The following is a 20,078-nucleotide window of genomic DNA, read 5'->3' on the forward strand; positions in this document are numbered from 1 at the left end:
CCTTTAACTAATTCCTTATATAAAATTTTGTTTTCCTGACTGGCCTCTCATATATACACACCAAAATAAACAATCCAAAGGCTTAAAGCACTTTTCTTAAAAGTTTACTAACAGTACGGTGAGTGACTATATCTTAACAAAACTGCATTTAAAAAGAACGTTTACAACAAAGAGAAATATAAAACAGAAGTAATTATTGGAACACAGCTGTGATATGCATGACTCTAAAGCCAAGTTGGATACTATGAATTTCTCATCAACTGTCTCTTCAGAGCATGAAACTGGGAGGATGGTCACAGGTTTGTGAAAACTTAACATATTTAAAGACTATATGGACCCATTAAGCAGTCATTCCTCAGTTAAGCACTCCCCCAGACCCTGGCAAATGCTAATTTTCTTCCCAGCTCTACTGATTTACTTATTCTGGATATTTCAAATAAATAGAATCATACAATTAAAAAAAAAAAAAAACTATATGGGGAGTGACATCATCAACATAGCAACATAAACAGCTACTGAAAACTCCTCTCCAGAGATTCAATGAAAAAAAAAGATGATTCTGAATTGTTTGAAACTCTGGAGGAGGATACAGATTGGAGAAGGGCCCTGCAGACGCCGAATTGAAGAAAGAGAAGAAATATCAGGTCCAAGAAGCACAGCACATACGAAACAGAATTGATCCAAATAGACTTTCCAAGACACTTACTAATCAGACTGTCAAATGTCAAAAGCAAAGAGAGAATTCTGAAAGCAGCAAGAGAAAACCAATCCATCACATACAAGGGAAGTTTGATAAAACCAAGTGCGGATTTCTCAGCAGAAACCACAGAGGCGAGAAGGCAGTGGTATGATATATTCAAGATACTGAAAGAGAAAAACTGCCAACTAAGAATCCTATATCTGGCAAAATTGTCCATCAAAAATGAAGGAGAGTATAAAATATTTAGAGATAAACAGACACTGAGTGAGTTCATGAATAGGAGACCTCTTCTACAAGAAATACTAAAGAGAATGCTACAGAGAGATAGGAAAAGACAGAAGAGAGAGGTTTGGAGAAGACTGTAGAAATGAAGACATCAGAAGATAGAAAGAGAGTAAAGATCAGGTATTTGATGCCGAAGGAGTGCAGAACGTTCAAAAGGATTGATTGTATAGATCCAGAAATGGATAGCACAATACTGGGTGATGGTAGCACAATATTCTAAGTACACTGAACAAAGGTGAGTGCAAGTATGGTTGAAAGAGGAAGGCTAAGGGCACATAGGACACCAGAAGGAAGGATAGAAGATAAATACTGGGACGGTATAACGTAGTAAAACCTAGAGTGGTCAATGATTGTGATTAGATGTACAAACATAAGGACATTTTTACATGAGGGAGAACAAATGAATGTCAACTTTGGGAGGTGTTGAAAATGGGATGGTAGTGGGGGGAAAATACAATCAATGCAAACTAGAGCTACAGTTAAGAGTAACATTGTAATATGCTTCCATTAATGGTAACAGAGGTAACATATCAAAGCTAAATGTCTATAAGAGGGGGATATAAGGGAGGGGTATGGGATTCTTGGTATTGTTGTTGTCTGACCTTTTTATTGTGTTTTATTTTAATTTTATTTTTCTTTTATTGCTTTCTAGTGGTCAATTCTTTCTTTCTTTTTTTCTTTTCCTCTGTTTCTTTTTTCTCCTCTCCCTCTTTCTTTGGGGAAAAAATGTAAATGTCCTCACATAGATAGTGGTAGTGAATGCATAACTGTGATTAGACTGGGAACCTTTGATTGTTCACTTAGGAGGAGATGAATGGAGTGTGAATAAAACTGTTTAAAAATAAACAGAGGGATACAAGTGCTGGAAGAAATGTGGAGAAAAGGATGTACCTAATCACCATTGGTAGGGAAGTAGAATGGTGCAGCCCATTTGGAGGGCAGTGTGGTGGTTGCACAGGAAGCTAAGAATGTGGTTGCCATATGGCCCTCAACTGTTATTGGGAATATACTTGAAAGAACTGAAATGAGGAAGATGAATGGACATTTGCACAGTGGGCTTTACGGTGGCAATATTCACAATTTGCAGTGGATGGAGGTGGCCTAAGGGTAAATCGTCTGATGAACAGAATGGTGAACTGTGGTGTATACATACAATGCAACACTGAGCTGCTACCACAAGGGATGAAGTTGTGAGGTATGCAACTAGATGAATGGACACGGAGGACAGTATGTTGAGCAAAACAAAGCAGAAATGAAAAGACAAACATTATAACGCCTCACTAATATGGACTATAATGTGCAAGCTCTGAGAATTAAGCCTAAGAGCGTAGGTCAACAGAGGAAGACTTATTGTAAAGGTTACTAGATGGTAAGCTCTTACAGCAGTTACATCTATTTCTGAGCTGTAATGGTTATTTCTAAATTCTCAGATGCTGAGCTCTGTGTGTATAATCTGGTCAATCCCTGGAACTCTGGGTATCTGTGTGATACTTGAGATTCAGAGCCAGAATTCAGCAGCTATGAATGTCAGCATTACCCCATACCTCAAATGTTAAGAAGTTTGAAAAAAGAGATCAGACTTCAATTAGAGATATGAACGAAACGGACTTGGTTAAGAGTAAGATAAATCAGACTAAAGGGTAAAGGATGATAGTGACAGTGTTTTAAAACCCAATCTCTGTGTGAGACCAAAGGAAGAGATGTTTATTAGGTGTAAATCTTTATTTTTTGTAATACACTATATAATTTAACTTGTATGATCAGTTTATTCAAACAACATAATTACATGGAACTTTAAATATGAAGTGAAATTTGCTAGGTTTGTACAGGTTAGTGTGAAACCCCAAACATCCCAAAGTAATTTGTGCAGAGAATAAAAATGTATTTGCAAAGTTCCCTTGAGGGACTGGAGGAAAATGTGAAAATATTAAACTTCCCCACCTGAGGAATTACGGATACTCTCACAAGCATTGGGGACTATCAATTTAGAATGCCGAGCCCTAGATCTTGGGGCTTGCCCTTATGAAGTTTGTTTCTACAAAGGAGAGGCTAAGCCTTCTTAAAACCGTGCCTAAGAGTCACCCCCAGAGAACCTCTTTTGTTGCTCCGATATGGCCTCTCTAAGCCCAACTCCGCAGGTAAACTCACTGCTCTCCTCCCCTACATGGAACATGACTCCCAGGAGTGTAAATCTCCCTGGCAACGTGGGATATGATTTGCCAGGATGAGCTTAGCCCTGATATCGTGGGATTGAAAAAGCCTTCTTGGACCAACAGGAGGAAGAGAAACGAAACAAAATAAAGTTTCAGTGGCTGAGAGATTTCAAATGGAGTCAAGAGGTCATTCTGGAGGTTATTCTCATGTGTATATAGATATCCATTTTTAATTTTTAGTGTATTGGTATAGCTAGAATGAAATACCTGAAACTGTTGAGCTGCAACCCAGTAGCCTTGATTCTTGAAGATGATTATATAACTATATAGCTTATACTGTGTGACCATGTGATTGTGAAAACTTTGTGGCTCCCACTCCCTTTATCCAGTGTATGGACAGAGAGTAGAAAAATGAGGACAAAAAGTAAATGAATTATAGAGAGGGATGGGGGGGGTACAGGATGTGTTGTGTGCTCTTTTCTACTTTAAATTTTTTTATTTTTTTGTGTGTGGTAATGAAAATCTTCAAAAATTGATTGTGGTGATGAATGCACAACTATAAAATGGTACAGTGAACAACTGTACACCGTGGATGATTGTATGGTTTGTGAATATATCTCAATAAAATTAAATTTAAAAAATCTATACATACGCAGTCTTGGAAATTACACTTTTAATGTATGATTTTTCATCAGTGTTCTGAAGCAGATGTTAGCAAACTTTTTCCATAAAGGAACAGATAATAAAACATTTTAGGCTTTACAGGCCATGTGGTCTCTCTGACAATTACACAACTCTGCCATGGTATGAAAGCAGCCATAGACAATACTTAAATGAGCACAGCTATGTTCCAATAACTATTCATATGGACAGAGAAATTTGAATTTCATATAATTTTCACGTATCACAAAATATTCTTTTTTTTTTCAACCACTTAAAAACATAAAAAACCTTTTTAGCTTAGACTGTACGAAAAGAGACTAGATTTGGCCTGTTGACCATAGTTTGCCAAATCCTGTGCTCAATTATGCTTCTTACAAAATCAATGTATTAAATTCATTGACAGGCTCAGAAAAAACTTCTTTAGTAAACCTAGGCTTAAACTACAATACAACAAAACAAACCTGAAACTTCACTGAAACAGGACAATATTATACTCCGCAATTATTTTTGAATTAAAAAAAAAAAAAACAATTAGCTAACATGGATTTATTTGAAATTTCAAAATATGACTGGGTTCAATGCAAGTGTACTCCGACCATGTATAACTTTCTATCTCTACATTAACATAAAATGAGCACTGATATTTTTAAATTAAGTTAATCAATGTAAATTTCTGAATCAGAATTGTCAAGTTAGGGTCTTAAATTAATGATGTTGGACTTGGAACAACTTAGGTTCGAGTAACAATGACCCCATTTCCCAATCAATTCCTCAAGCAGAAAAAACAACTACTGACATCCAATCAAGTTACATACAAGTTTCTTATTTAAAGGAACCATGATTGTATACCCTCTCCTGGTAATCCACAACTACTTTATGCTCCTTGGTACCAGCCATGATATTTATGTCTTGTTGGCATCTTATGCTCCCCAAAATATGTTCATCATTGCTACTTGTGAACTCTATCCAGAAATGATTTAAGATCACCCTTAAACTAGGTCTACTCCACCACATAGATATAGCATGCAGAGATAATAAGCCAAAAGTAGCATAAGCAGAAGTGCAGCAGTACATGTGACATGAAAGAGGCATAAAATAAACATTAACTCTTCATAACCCCTTCTTTCCACTACATATATACTTTTCTTGGTCTCCCTTAATGTATAAGATAGCAATGAGCAAAAGCTTGAGTTTCATATAGGATTAAAAGTTCCTAGAAGTTCAATTCTAATGAAGATTTCAGACTATTTAAGGTACTGAGCCAGACAAAGGGGCAGATTCAAAGAGTCCACATATCCAGTGTATCTTTTGCTGAGATCAAGTTCAGGCCTCTACTCCTCCAGCATACACATTTGCAAAGCCAGAGGAAAGACTAATTCAATTTGGGAAGAAGAACCTGTACCCTCAAAATTGAATTATTTTAAGCACCTCACAACTAATCCTGAAGAGCCCTAGGAAAACAAGTAACTCAGAATACAGAAATACAGTTGTTTATGAATGGCAGCTATTCTATATGATATTTCTTAATATCATTAAAAAGTCAGTCTTTGACAAATTAGTAAATGAAGAGACCTTCACTCTGTTTCCAGTACTGCCACTAAACTAGCAATCATAACCTGAACCTTTCTGAGCGTCCTATTCCTCCCTTATCTGTAAAATGAGAGGCACAAGTTCTCCTGCCCTTTGAAGTCACAGCCCTGGTAAATCACAAGTGAGTTAATCTGCCCAAAAGACTATATTCTACTTTTTGCAGTCATGACAATTGGTTTCCTGAATAATTATACAACAATAAAAGCTTCGTTCTGCTTTGGTTTTGTTTTAATAGACTAGGTACACTTAAGTTTAAAGAGAAATACCTATTGTGTCAGTTTGAATGTATTATGTCCCCCCAAACACCACTATCTTTGATGTAATCTTGTATGGGCAGACAGATCAGTGTTAATTAGACTGTAATTCTTTGAGTGTTTCCATGGAGATGTGCCCCACACAATTGTGGGTGATGACTCTGATTGGATAATTTCCATGGAGGTGTTACCCCACCCATTCAGGGTGGGTCTAAATTAAGCCACATAAATGAGCAGACAGACAGGCAGAAGCAACTCAGTGCAGCTGAGAGTAACATTTTGCAGAGGAGCTACAGCCAAGAGGGACACTTTGAAGAACGCACAGAAGCTAAGAGAGTAGCTGCAGATGAGAGACAGTTTGAAGATGGCTGCTGAAAGCAGACTTTTGCTCTGGAGAAGCTAAGAGAGGACAAACACCACAAGAGCAACTGAGAGTGACATTTTTGAGGAACTGCATCCTGAAGAGGAATGTCCTGGGAGAAAGCCATTTTGAAACCAGAACTTTGGAGCAGATGCCAGCCACCTGTCTTCCCAGCTAAGAGAGGTTTTCCAGACACCATTGGCCATCCTCCAGTGAAGGTACTCAATTGGTGATGTGTTACCTCCAACACTTTATGGCCTTAAGACTGTAACTGTGTAACCAAATAAACCCCCTCTTATAAAAGCCAATCCATTTCTGGTGTTTTGCTTTCTGGCAGTATTAGCAAACTAGAACACCTATTATGGCTACCTTGAGGAAAACTTCAGTAGTACAGTTTCACCTATTTCTAACAAAACATTTTATTGTACTTTTCACCACAGCTAATTCCTAACTAAATTTGCAGCACAGTCATGGAACCATAAATCTATAGCTTATGTTTTAGAATTGATACAGATATTCCAATCTAGAACTGATAAATTAATGGAAGTTATGTTTTCAATCAGGCAATTTAAAAGTCTTTGTACATGTTCAAAATCAGAATAAATGGATTCCCATAGAAAGGGTTTGTGCAGTCACCTATGTTATTTATGAAAAATGTGTGCTCTCCTTTACATTCACACAAAATTCATAAAAATTTTAAACCTGTTATCTTCTGCCTACAAATATGTAATTAATAACTATTCATAAGAAACCAAATATCAGGCAAAAGACTCAAAATAAAAGTTAGACCAAGGGTTCCCAAAGACTTAATCTTGAAGCAAATACTGGTGATTATTATACAATGCTCCCCAAAGAGAAACTCCAACTGCAGTTAGCAGGGAAGTAGGCAGTAGGAAGAACTACAGTTAGAAACTACCACTTGCCCAGATTCTGGCAAGTCCACAGCAGTGATCCTAGCAAGCAGACCTACCAGCAACCTGCCACATGCTCCAACTCCTATCAACACCCACATCTTCCCAAGGACATCCTCACTTGTGAGATTTTAGCATCTGACAAAAAAAAAAAAAAAAAAAAAGATTCTAAAATAACAAAGTATCTCTGTAAGTACTCAAGACAACCTTAAACCTCCATCTAAATGACCTATGTATGTGTTCACTTGGAAAAGACACTAAGTAACTTGACCCTACCCACCCCCCCAAAAAAGAGAAAAAAATTTTAAAGGCCAAATTAAACATAAAATACATTATACATGAATTCCAAAATTAAGGGACTCAAACACAACATTTTTTCAATATATGATACCCGAAGATTATACAAGGTAATTGCCTCTCATTTGGATCCATGAAAATATACTTCCAAATATGTTCCATTATAAAAAACAACAAATCTACTGAATTTTCAGTCTTAGCCTTTTTAGCCAGCTTCAAGCCACTGATTTTCAAAAGACCAGCACTTAAATGCCTTCAGTTTTCTCTTTAAAATAACCAAGTAGATAATTTAAGCAGGGCAAAAATAAAAGTTATCTATTTCATCCTTCAGCACCACACATACAGAAATAAATAGGTATGGGACTCAAAATAAGCACAAAACAAAATCTCCAAGACACCATCATGAATAACCAGCCTTGTGGAAAAATACATTTGGAAAGAGACATCTTCCACATAGCACAAAATGTCCAGGCCTTTTTAAACTGCTTAACATGACAACTTAACACCTCGAGAAACTAAAGCAACTTAAAATATAGTATATCCATACTATGGAACTTCTTTTTTCTTTTAAACAGTTGAACAAAAGAAGAGCATATTTTACGGCAAATAGAATATGCATAATGATACATTATGTAGGAAAAAAATTAAATGAAGTGTAATATGAACCTACTTTTATAAAAACAAAAAAACAAACAAAAGGAAAAGGTCTGGAAAGGTATCTCCAAATTGCTAGTAGTGGTCACCTCTTGGACATGGGGTTTGGAGAAATGGAGAAGGGAAGATATTTTAAAGGAGGATTTTTCCTTTTTCTTCTATAAATATCTGTCTTATCTGACTCTTCTGCAATAGCATTATTATTTTAGCAATTTAAAAAAGAAATCATTTTAAACATACCATACCTTGTTATTGTCTTTAAAATACCATATTTACAGTTAGTACACAGAGATAATAATGAAGTACCTCCAAAACTTGAGTCTAAAGTTATTCTCAGAGACTAAATAATAAAAAGTAAGAGAAAAGACAATTAAATGCAATGTGTGATCCTAGATTAGAAAAAGAGGACAGTACTGGGAAAACTGACAATTTAAATATGAAGTGTTTACCAGGTTACAGTACTGTTGTGTTAAATTGTCTGAATTTGACTACTGAACTATGGTCATCTAAGAGAAAACCCTTTTTCTAAAGTAATTCTATGAAATATTTAGAGGTGAAGGGTCTTAAAGTATTACTCTCAAACGGTTATGCCAAAAATAAGTAAAAATGAATATATCTATATAGAGAAAGATAAAACAAATGTGGCAAACTTTCCATCCATTTGGTAATGGATGATGGTTATGGTAGCACAACATTATTAATGTAATGAACACTACTGAATTAAAAATCTGAATATGGTTAAAGGGGAAATTTTAAGTTATATATATGTTACTAAAATAAAAATGTAAATAGTATATGGGAATTCATTATACTACTCTTGCAACTTTCCTGTAAATTTGAAATTTTTTCAAAATAAAAAGCTTTTTTTTCTAAGTGTGGCTCTCTCTCCTTAAGAAAATGGAAGGATTTTAAAATTGATTTTCAGTGACTCTAGGTGGAAATGGCTTAGTTTCTAATATGAATTGTCTCTTAGGGTCCTGCAACAGCCTTTGATGCATTATGAAATAAGGTACTTCCATAGTACTCTGGAAGAACTAACAGAAATGATGAAGCTCACCTATTTTTGATTCTCTTAACCAGACTAACCATCTTTTGCCATCCAGCATATGACTATTCTAGTTTCTCTGCAAACCTGATGGTCTTGTATTAGTTTCCTGGCTGTTAAAACAAATACCATATACAACAGGATTTTATTGGCTCACAGCTTTGAGACCAAAACTGACGTATCAGCAAGGCGATGCTTTCTCTCTGAAGACTGTGGTATTCCTGGGCTGGCTGCCGGCAGTCTTTGGCTTTTCTGTCACATGACAATGCAAATGGCGGCATCCTCTCCTTTCTCTTCTGGGTTCTGCTGACTTGCAGCTTTTGGCTTCTCCTTGTGGCTTCTCTTTGTTTGTGTCCAATTTCCTTTACTAATAAGGACTTTGGTCATATTGGATTAAGGCCCACCCTCATTCAGTTTGGGCACACCTTAACTAATAACATCTTCAAAGGTCCTGTTTATAAAATGGGTTCACACCCACAGGATCAGGGGTTAGGAACTGAATATGCCTTTACAGGGGGACATAATTCAATCCCCAACAGTGCTCATGAAACAACATGGAATAGTAGGGCCAAGAAAAATTATTACAAATAATTTGTTAAAGAATTAACTGTGATGCATTTCAAAAATGTTAAAAGAGAATAGACGAAATGATCAGTACAGTGAAAAGTGGCAGAAAAGATTTCAGAACACCAAAGTCCCATAAGAAAATTAGGAAATCATGATTTTATATAGAGAATCTCATATGTATGAATCATGGCTTGTCAGTCTGAAATATTTCTTAGGAACACATGACTATATCAACAGTAGCTAAAAATATAATACATCAATAGAAGAGGAATGACATGTCTGAAATCCAGAAAAGGCAAGAGCAAAGAAGAGACAGAAAACTGAAGAGGTAAACCCTATCATCATGCTTTCCATACTCACCATGAAACCTTGAGAATACTAATTTGGCCTCCCTTATCACAGTAGCCCAAAAAGGTACCCCAAGCATACTTCAATCACTACTTAGCCATCTCCCCCCTGTAAATAACAAAAACGTTGATTCATGTATTGGTTGCAAAATTACTAAAGATCCAGACCGTATGTGACCACATTATGATACCTTCTCACAGTTGGCTTCCTGTGACATCTTTATCCCCACTCTAACTAAGGTGAATTATAAGAGTTTGACTATTCTCACTGCTTTATATTTTACTTGAACATGCTAAAATATTTTTCTAGTTAACTAATATTTCTAATATAACTAATATTTCCTAGTTAATAAATTTTATTTTTGCAAAATTCACTATGCTTTCACATCACAGTGACTTTTGGGCTGTATCTTTCCATCCAATACTATAATAATAAGAGCTAACACTGCCCTAATTCTTAATTCCTCATAAAGCCCTTTGCAGAAAATACTATGATGATCCCCATTTTATAGATAAGAACACCAAGGAACAGAGTCATTAAGAATCTTGTCCAGGTTCATACAGCTATTAAGTAAAAGAGGTAAGAGATTCTAAATCAAAAATTCTGGATCCACAGCCCAGGGGCTTAACATTTTTTGTAAGCCCTAGACCAGTCTGAAGAAGCCTGTGGATTCCTTCTCAGCCTAATGTTTTCAAATGCATAAAATAAAATACATATGATTACAAAGGAAACCAATTATATTGGGCTAAAAAATCCCAAATGTGGGGTAGAGTAATATATGAGCATCTGAATGATCTAGTGGTAGGTCTCATATCTACTGTAATTTCAATGTAATGAACATAAACAATGTTTTGAGATATCTATGACAACCATAATCTATTATAAAAATATCTGTGATTTGTACTGGTAAAATCACCGGTACCCCTAATACAACCACAGTTGTTTAAATTAGTAATTGAAAAAAATGCTAACTTCCAATTAGAGGTTAATGAAGATAAACAGGTCACCCTCCCCTTCAAATTCATGGATGCCATCCATGTTAAGAAACCTATACTGCACACTAAATTCTCTTAACATAAGCATTTAAAAGGACCAATTCTTGGTACTTCTCTTTCTACACTAGATCCCTTCGTGATCTCATTCACTCCCGTAGCTTTTAATACTACCTAAGTTGATGATTATAAAATTTATCTCCAGTCCAGACCTTTCTCCTAAATTCCAGATTTATAATATAACCTGATCTTCCCACAGCCATCCCCATCTTAGTTAATGGCAATTCCGCCTTTCCAACTGCTCACATAAAAAACCAGGGAATCATCCTTGACTCATCTCTCACACCCCACATCTGATCTATCAAAAAATCATATTGGTTTGATCTTTGAAATATATGCACAATCCAACCATTTCTCACCATCTCCTCTGTTACTACCTTGTTACAAGTCACTAACATCTCTCTCCCGGATTACCAGCTTTCTTACAAGTCTCCCTAATTCCACTGTTGTTCCTCTCTGAAACTGTGTGATCCTTCTGAAACCAAAAGCAGACATGTCATTCCTCTGTTCAAAAATCCTGGCAAAATTCTTATAATTGCTCTATAAAGCACTACAAAATCTGATCCCTCATACGGCCCCAGTACATCTCTGACCCAATTTAGCATTATTCTTTCTTGCTCATTCCATTGTAACCATACCAAGCAGAACACACTAGATCTGCATTAGGGCCTTGGCACTAGCTGGCTCATCTGCTTGTAATGCTTTTCCCCCAGACATTAACATTAACATAAGTCCCTCTTCTTTAAGTCTCTGCCTAAATATCACCCCCTCAAGGGAGCTCACCCTGTCTATCCCACTTTAAATTGCAACATCTCAGCAATTCTAAATCCCCCTTACCCTGTTCCATTTTCCTTAACACTTATCTTTGAACATGCTACATAATGTATTGTTTATTACCCCTCATTAGGATGGAAGCACCAAAAGGGCAAAATTTTGTTTTGTACACCAATCACTCCTAGTGAATCACACAACAGACACGCATTATGTTCAAAGAACAGCATTGCTTATCACTGTTAAGTACTTGCCTGTCTCCTTCATTAGAAGGAAATTTCCTTGAAGACCGTGATTGGTTCTAATTCACAGTGCCCTCAACACCTGGCCTGGCCCTGTTCAATAGTGGACACCTAATACAAAGATACTCAGGTGTTCACAACCATTTTCACGTGAAACATATGCTGCAGGAAAAAGCCTGGTCCTTATAGCTGTGTCTGATTAAAGAGAAGACAAATACAGAACCTCTCATCCCAGCTGTTTGTTACTGTAATAAAACAATTTACATCTTGTACCTAAATTCTTCATATGCGTAAGAACTGTTTCAAAGCATCTAAAATCTAAAAGGGGCACTTGGTCAATCACTCTCCCCTGCCATGTCACTCCCTCTCGTATCTACCTAGTCTTTTCATGCTTGACTTAAATCCTGTATCTTAAGTTCTCCCAGAAGACCCTAGCTAGAAGTATTTCCATGTGCCACACTGGGCCAAGGGCTTTTTGTGCATTATCTCATTTAATCCTCCCCAAAGCCCCAGTACATTGCTACTATTATGATACCTATTTCAAAAATGAGAAAACCCAAGCTCAGAGAAATGAAATCACTTGACAGAGAAAAAACTAGTGTTCAAATCCAGATCTGCCTGACTCTGAAACCCAAGTTCTTAACCCTACACTATACTGCCTCTCTCTCCAGAGGTAGAAACACAACTACTAACTAGTTTATACATACAGTCTTATAGCTGTCACTCCACTTCTCTAGGCTTTTATATCTATAAAAATAGGTGATGTTGTTCAGGATGCCTACCAAGAGTCCTCCCAGTTCCTAGAGTATTATAACAAAAAATGTTTTGTTAATCTTTATATACCCCATACAGGTTAAACACACAGGGAAAAAAAAATACATATTTGGAATTACCTTGATCTACTGTTAGAAATCCAAAGCAGTGGAGACAGAAAACAGTAAAAATAAACTCCAAGGCCTCCAAATATTCTTGTTCTTCCTCACTAGTGCCCAAAGATAAACTTCTGAGTCCATCTTCCCATATATTATGAAGAACTATGTTTACCCCCAAGAAGTGAAATGAACCTGGCAAAAGAACCTGAAAGGAGGCACTTAAACCATTCAGGGGCTAGCAGGTTACTTTGTATAGGACAAGTGCTCAAGTGTTTGTTGACTCCTGACACAGAATTTCTTTTTTTGTTGTTGAGGTTTTCCAAGTACAAACCAAAAACATGTAACATGAGCTTTATAATTGGATTCACTGTGCAGTGAAAATCAAAACAATCTAATTAAGGTAATATCTATCTTAGTCAAGAACTCATAAAATGATAAAGCCATGTGTTAACTTACATTTGAAAGAAAGGTGGAATGATTCGTTCTCTTTTCGGGCTGAGATGACCATCAACACTTCAACAGAATCCTTTTGTGTTGCAATCAAATTTAAGAACTATCAAGTAAGATTCAGACATTTCTGGACCAAGGTGAAAGTTCAAAAAGAGCCATGGGAGACCTAAGCTAAAATGTGTCGAAAGAGCAAAGATCTGTCAGACTCATTCTGTTCATAAAGTGACAATTTCATTTGAAACTCCCGTTTGAAATAAATCCTCTATTCCTGGGTCTGAACATCAATACCAGCAAATGGAGTTTAGGAAAGGCTTTTTAAAAACAACAGGTTGTAAGGGCAGAGGGAAAATGGGATCCAGTAGCAGATACAGCATTCAACAGAAATGTATAAACGTCCTGGACTGAAAAAAAAAAAATACTATTGGCCAAAACTATATTTCGGTTTTCTACCACAGTGTCTCTTTAGCGAATCCTCAAACAATTCTTGATTTTAACTAAATCTTCACAAGAAGTAAAAAGTCATTCATTTAGGGTAAAAGATTCCTGTTACCAAGGAAGTCGTGTCCGAGAGTCTGCAAATCCCATAATCTGGAAGAAAATGTATGCCCCTCCGAAGACTTTCATTTTCGAGCGGAAAAACAAACCTGGTGTCACCTCAACATCGAGGCCACACGAACCTCGCCACCATTACAAAGCCGAAGTGCCAAAGGTGCAGAATTTGAAGCCGTAGGCAATACGAAGGTAAGATCGAAGTTCTGGGAGGATAAAATCAAACCCGACAGTAAAGCGCGGGCCCCTCTATGGTCCCAGACCGTGCGACGCGCGCGAGGCCCTTCCGGTCAGAGCCGCCGTGCCGGGCGACCGAGCAACGGGCTGGGTTGCCACCTGAGCCCGGGGATTCGCGGCCTACTCTTGCAAGCGCTCTATCACCGGTCCGGTGCCGGCAGGTCCTCCGATAACGACTTCTTCGCGTGCAGCGGAGCCCTGGCGCACCGCGAGGAACCTACCCGTATCGCCGAGCCTCCGGCGGGTCGGTGCGGACGCAGCGGCAGCAGGAGCGGAGGCCGTGACCGCCCCTCCCCCACTGGCCTGGCCCAACCGCCGCTGCGACGCGAGCAGCGGCGCCAAAGCCGGGCCCAACTGCGGGGCCCAGGCGGCCCGAGGCAGCGGCGCGGGCCTGTTCCCCATCCCGGCCGCGCGAGGCCTCTGCGGGTCCGCTACTCCTCGCGCCAGCCCGCGCCGCCGCCGGTCAGGACGCGCCACCATGGGCCCAAGCTGCGGCGGTCCACGTAGCGGGAGGCCAGAGCTGATACTTACTCAGGGGTAGGGTGCTCCGGGTCGTAGAAATCCCCCATCTTCGGAGACGGCTGCGGCGGCAGCTGCTTCATCGGGAGCGGCTGGAGGCGGCGACGCGAGCCCCCTCCCCGCGGCAGGGCGACGCGGGGGAGGGGAGGAGGCCGCTGGTCCGACCGCGGTGGCGGCAGGGGCGGCCCGCGTCGCTCGCTGGCTCGCTCCCTCCCTCCCTCCCTCCGGCGCCCGCCCGCCGCTCTCTCCCTCACACACGCACCCAAAGGACGACGCGTACCCCGCCCGCCCCTCGGCCGCCCAGGCCCGGCCCCTTAAAGAGACATGCACTGCCTGCCCGCCGCCGGTCGGCAAGCCCGCAGCTCTTGGCGGAGCTCAGGTAAGGGCTGGCGGGGTGGGGAGCGGCCCGGCCCGGCCCGGCCCAGCCCTGCGGGCAGTTTCTCAGAACAATAACCCCGGGGCCCAGCACCGGGAGCTCGGACCAGGTTGCAGTCTCGTCCTGGTCCCAGAGGGGCGGTGAGGCGACTCGCTTGGGCCCTCCGAAGCGGCCGAGGGCAGAGGCGTGACCAGGCCCGCAGGCTCAGAGGTTGTTGGCAGACAACGCTGAGGGAAAGGCCCGCGCCCGCCGGGACACTAGCCTTCCTGCCCCGCGGTCCTCGAAGACCTGCCCGCCCAGAGCCCCGGAGTCCGGGGCTGTGCCAAGCAAGGGCTCCTCCCCCGGGCTCCGGCTCTGAAGTAACGCGGCCGCAACGCCTCCCGTGCCTCTCACCCGACTTGCCCCTCTCTCCTTTATTTCTCCTTCTCGCTCTTTCTCCCCCTTGCCTCTTCATCTCGCCCCCTCAGCAAGTATGAAAACGGAGCTGGAGCCGGGGATTAGTTCCGAGGCCGAGCTCCCGGAACGGCCCCTCCTCCCTCCCGCCTCTAGCAGGGTCTTCTGCCCTCACCCACCGCCCACCTCGGGGCGGCGTCCCCACCCACCCCAAAATCTGGAAGGCTACAGCCCCCGTCGTCTTTGTGGGTCTTGACAAGCTTGGAGGCAATATCCTGAAAAAAAGGGTCTGACTTTCCTGCAAAAATGACAAGGTGAGATTAAGTAGGATTACTTGAAAGAGCTGATGAGTTTTTAGTTTTGGGGGAGGGAGAAACAGGATGCATAAAGCCATTTGAAATTGCTCATTTTGAAACTGGGGGTTCATAGGGTCAGCTTTTTTGGTTTGTTGGAGTTTTGTTTTTCATTATATTAAATTTATTGAATGGAGGGAAGGTGTATGTCATAATTATTGAAATGTAATTTAAGAGAATAGACATCCTTCAGTAGCTAACTTTTTTCTGTCCTTAAATCCTTTACATATACAGGCTGGCAGTGTCTATGAATGTTTTATCCTCATTGTTTCTCATTTAGGGATTATTTTGGAATTTTTCTGGTATCTTCAAGCATAGCATCAAAGTCTAGGGTCCATCTGACTCCCTAGGTTCAAAATCTCCCATGGGCACCTCTTTACCAACCATGAATAAGTTCCCGATTTCTCTGTTCCTTTTCTCGTCTATAAGTTAAAAATATTGATGTGTACAGAAGTTCCCTCCCACTGTTGTTTTGGGGATTAAATGAGATAATATTTGTAAAGCCTTAAACTGCCAATTAATGTCTTCAGACATTATAGTGCAGTAGTTAAGAGCTACCTCTACCTGGCGTTGTATGCCAGCCCTGCCACTTTCTAGCCATGTCACTTTGGACATGGTTACTTCTCATGCTGCCATGTAAAATGGGGGGTATCATTCACTGCCCAGGGAATGATGTGATTATTAAACTAAAATGTATAGAACATGCTTGCACAATGCCTCTCATTAAGTGCCCAAAAGTATTAGCTTTTAGGTTTTGAAAGAATAGATTGGGTCCCTGTACCTTAGACACCAAAATGACCATTGGGAGCCTCTTGATGTTAGACAAGCAGAAAACGGCGATTTTAGGTGAAGATAGCTGAAACGAACGTAAGTATGAGGTGAGAAGGACCTAAACTGAGGTGACTGAGAAAAAAGCAGTCAGTTACAGGTTTCCTGTTTCCTTAATAACAAAGTAAATAGTTCTCTTGCAGGAGGGACAGCTGGGATCTGTAATACCTAGTTTCATAATAGCATTATTCTAGCCAGAACCCAATGCAATAAGCATGTCAGACTATTCGAGTCAGTGAAAATATTAAGTCCCAACTATAAGTAAATGAACCGAGTTTTTACAGGCAAGACTGTTGTGAGGTTGAATCATAAGAGCCCTCATCTGTGATTGTACTAGGGGTTCTTTTGACACGTATTTGTAAGTCAAATAGAATGCATCCTCAGAACACATACCTGGGCCTGGCCTCCTGCTCAAACCTGCGGAGTAATTGGTTTTTAGCAATATTAGATACCAACTATACCCTGCTTTTCACATAAGCCTCTGAAAATGTGTTTGAAAGAAAAACATCTAAAAGTAAAACATAAGAGGCATTCCATTCCAAGAATGCTAAAAACCATAAAAACCTTCTTAATTTCTCCTTCTGTTGATGTCTTCTGTGGGCACAGACCACCCCATCCCAGGGGACTTTAGATGGCCAATGACAACCCTGAAACAAAGGTGATCTGGCATCTCTTGCCTTAGGGGAGATAGAAAGGCAAAGATTGGACAGTCCCCACAGGGAGGTTCCAGGTACCTGATAAAGGGTGGGGGGAAGAAGAAATGTAGTTAGGAGGGGGCAAAGGAAGCACCAGTTGATACCTTAAGCACATTCCCCAAAACTGATACTTTTAAACAAAATTTTTTAGATAATAGAATTAATACGAAGCAGTAAAATCAAGACAGTGAGGTGCTCTGAGGTGTCACTGGATAGTGCCTTTTTGCACTGTGTCCGGACCAAAGCTTTCTTTCCTCAAATGGGAACGTGGCTAAGGCTCTAGGAGAAAGGATAAAGGTCTTTTTCTCTTGAACCCACAGCTGGAGCTGAATAAGGAAGCCACCGCTACTCACTCACTCCTGCCTCTTCCCATCCCACTCTTCCCTCACAGAATCTTCCCCCCGAATAAGGATTGTCAGAGGACTGCTTGGGCTCCTCAAAAGAGACAGTACTGACTATGGAAGCACAAGAAAGCCCCAGGCCCTTACCTTGCAAGGGGTAGGGGTGGCAGCAACAACAAGGATCTGTTCTCAGTAGGGCAGTGTGGGAACCCTTCTCTCTAAACATGTGTACCCACAAACCCTCTCACCTTAACAGAGTAAGGCCCGTTTCTGGTGGCCATAGACTGTAAAGTTAATAGTGGTCTGCTGATGTATGAAAGGTTGACTTTAGCGTCATAGAGGCAGTTTGGGAAATGTTCATGAATACTATTTACAAGGATGAGTTGTGTCAAGGTCAAATGTTTGAAAGTTGAGGCCTTCCACTGCAAGACTATATGAAATCACAGCAGTTTGTAACACACTTGCTCAGTTTCCTTGATGATTTAAACTCTATCTTGAACTTATTCCCTGCTGTTAATGGTCCAGTTTGATTTTGAATAAACGAATAGTCAGAGTTATATATTCCCCATGGCTTTTTTTCTGAATTTCACTTTGTTTATAACGGATTTTAGTAATAGGATTAAGACTCATCCTGATTGAGGTGTGTCATGCCTTCTTAACTGAAGTAACTTCATCAGAAAGTCCTAGTTACAATGGATTCACACCCACAGGAATGGATTAAATTTAAGAATATGTTTTTCTGGGATATATACAGCTTCAAACCACCACAGCACCCTGCTGAGGAGGGCTCTTTTCAGGAGTTTTCCTTGCATCCTCCCTCCCAGTGATTTGCCTCTCCCAACAGAGGACGAAAGTGCTCAAGATTATTCCAGTTTTTAAGATGACTAGACCGATGATTCTACATGACTAAGGAGTAATAGAGCCAGGATTTGAACCAGGTTATTTGATTCCAGAACACACACACTCTATCTATTACACTAGAAACATGGATTCTAGTCCTCACCTTGGACTTTAAAATGAAGGTTCTTTCTTTCTTGAGCTGCCTTTCATGAGAGAAGTAAAGAGGAATGAATAGAGCAACTTTTGCTTCAGGCCTACTATTTGCTAAATGCTTTCATAGTCATTATCTCGTTTAATCTTTTCTTTTTTTAATTGGGGTAACATGTATATAACATTAAATTTCCTGTTTTAAACACTTTGAAGTATTCATTTAATCTTCACAAGAACCCAATGAAATAGGTTTATCCCCATGGTAAAATGAGGCTCATAGGATCTTACTTACCTAAGATCTGAAACTTAACTTGGTCAAAACAGAAGTATTGTAGTTTTTTCCACTTCAAAAAATGCTACCACCATCAGTCTTGTTGTTCATGCTAAAAACACGAGTGATTCTTGATTCTTCTGTTTCCAGAATTGAAAAAAAAATATATAATAACCAAAATTAAGAACTTAGTGAATAGATTTACAAGCAGATTCAACACATCTTAACTGGAAAATAAGTCAGAATAAAATACCCATACAAAAGGAAAGAGATGAAATGATGGAAACTACAGAAGAATACATGAGAAGGGCTAATGTGCATACAGTTGAAATCCAAGCAGGACAGGAGAGAAAAATAACGGGTCAGAAGCAATATTTGAAATTATAATAGATAAAAATTCCCACAATTGATGAAAAATACCAAGCCACTGATTCAAGAAACCCTAGCAGGGTAAATGAAAAAAAAGCTACATCTCCAAACAAAATTTGTTTCAGCAGATCTGCACTGAAGCATATACTAAAGTGCATTCTTAAGCAGGAGGAACAGGAGGAGATGAAGAGCACAAAATATATATAATATAGGGGTAAATCCAAATGATTATATATAAAAATAGCTATTATATATATAAACAACAATAATATAGAGTTTAATATATAAATATCAGAATATAAGACAACAGTTAAGTTGGGAGGGGGGAGTAAATAGTGTTAAAGTATTTTAAGATCCTTACATTGCCCAAAAAGATTTAAGAGTCCTAAATGGATAAGTGTGGATTGTAATTTCTAGAGCAACCATTCAAATGAAAGTAACTACCAAGCTAATGGGGGGAGAAAATGGGAAGAAATTAATCCAAAGGAAGTCAAGAAAGGAGGGAGAAAAAAGGACATAAAACAGCAAGGCAAGACAAATAGAATGCGCTGAATAAGATGGGAAACTTACACTCAATATAGCAATAATTACATTAAATATAGACTGAATGCTCCAATTGAAAAACTAATATAGCCAGTGTTCTAGTTTGCTAATGCTGCAGAATGCAAAACACCAGAGATGGATTGGCTTTTATAAAAAGGGGGTTTATTTGGCTACACAGTTACAGTCTTAAGGCCATAAAGTGTCCAAGGTAACACATCAGTAATCGGGTACCTTCACTGGAGGATGGCCAATGGCGTCCGGAAAACCTCTGTCAGCTGGGAAGGCACGTGGCTGGCGTCTGCTCCAAAGTTCTGGTTTCAAAATGGCTTTCTCCCAGGACGTTCCTCTCTAGCAAGCTTGCTCCTCTTCAGAACGTCACTCACAGCTGCACTGAGTTCC

General features: G+C 39.7%; 1 protein-coding gene across 4 annotated transcripts in view; it reads right to left on the bottom strand.

The window, feature by feature from the left end:
- Positions 1-14,733, bottom strand: part of SETD2 (SET domain containing 2, histone lysine methyltransferase) — a 127,719-nt gene extending 112,986 nt beyond the window's left edge. For all 4 annotated transcript variants that reach the window (XR_005218806.1, XM_037849597.1, XM_037849604.1 and 1 more), the window contains exon 1: positions 14,533-14,733. Coding sequence is in view for 3 of the 4 variants with exons in the window: in XM_037849597.1 (XP_037705525.1) it covers positions 14,533-14,603 (71 nt within the window). In the remaining variant the exon portion in view is untranslated. The remainder of the gene's footprint in view (positions 1-14,532) is intronic.
- Positions 14,734-20,078: the final 5,345 nt, after the last annotated feature.

Source organism: Choloepus didactylus, chromosome 1 (genome assembly GCF_015220235.1).
Source record: "Choloepus didactylus isolate mChoDid1 chromosome 1, mChoDid1.pri, whole genome shotgun sequence".
Lineage (NCBI taxonomy): Eukaryota > Metazoa > Chordata > Mammalia > Pilosa > Megalonychidae > Choloepus > Choloepus didactylus.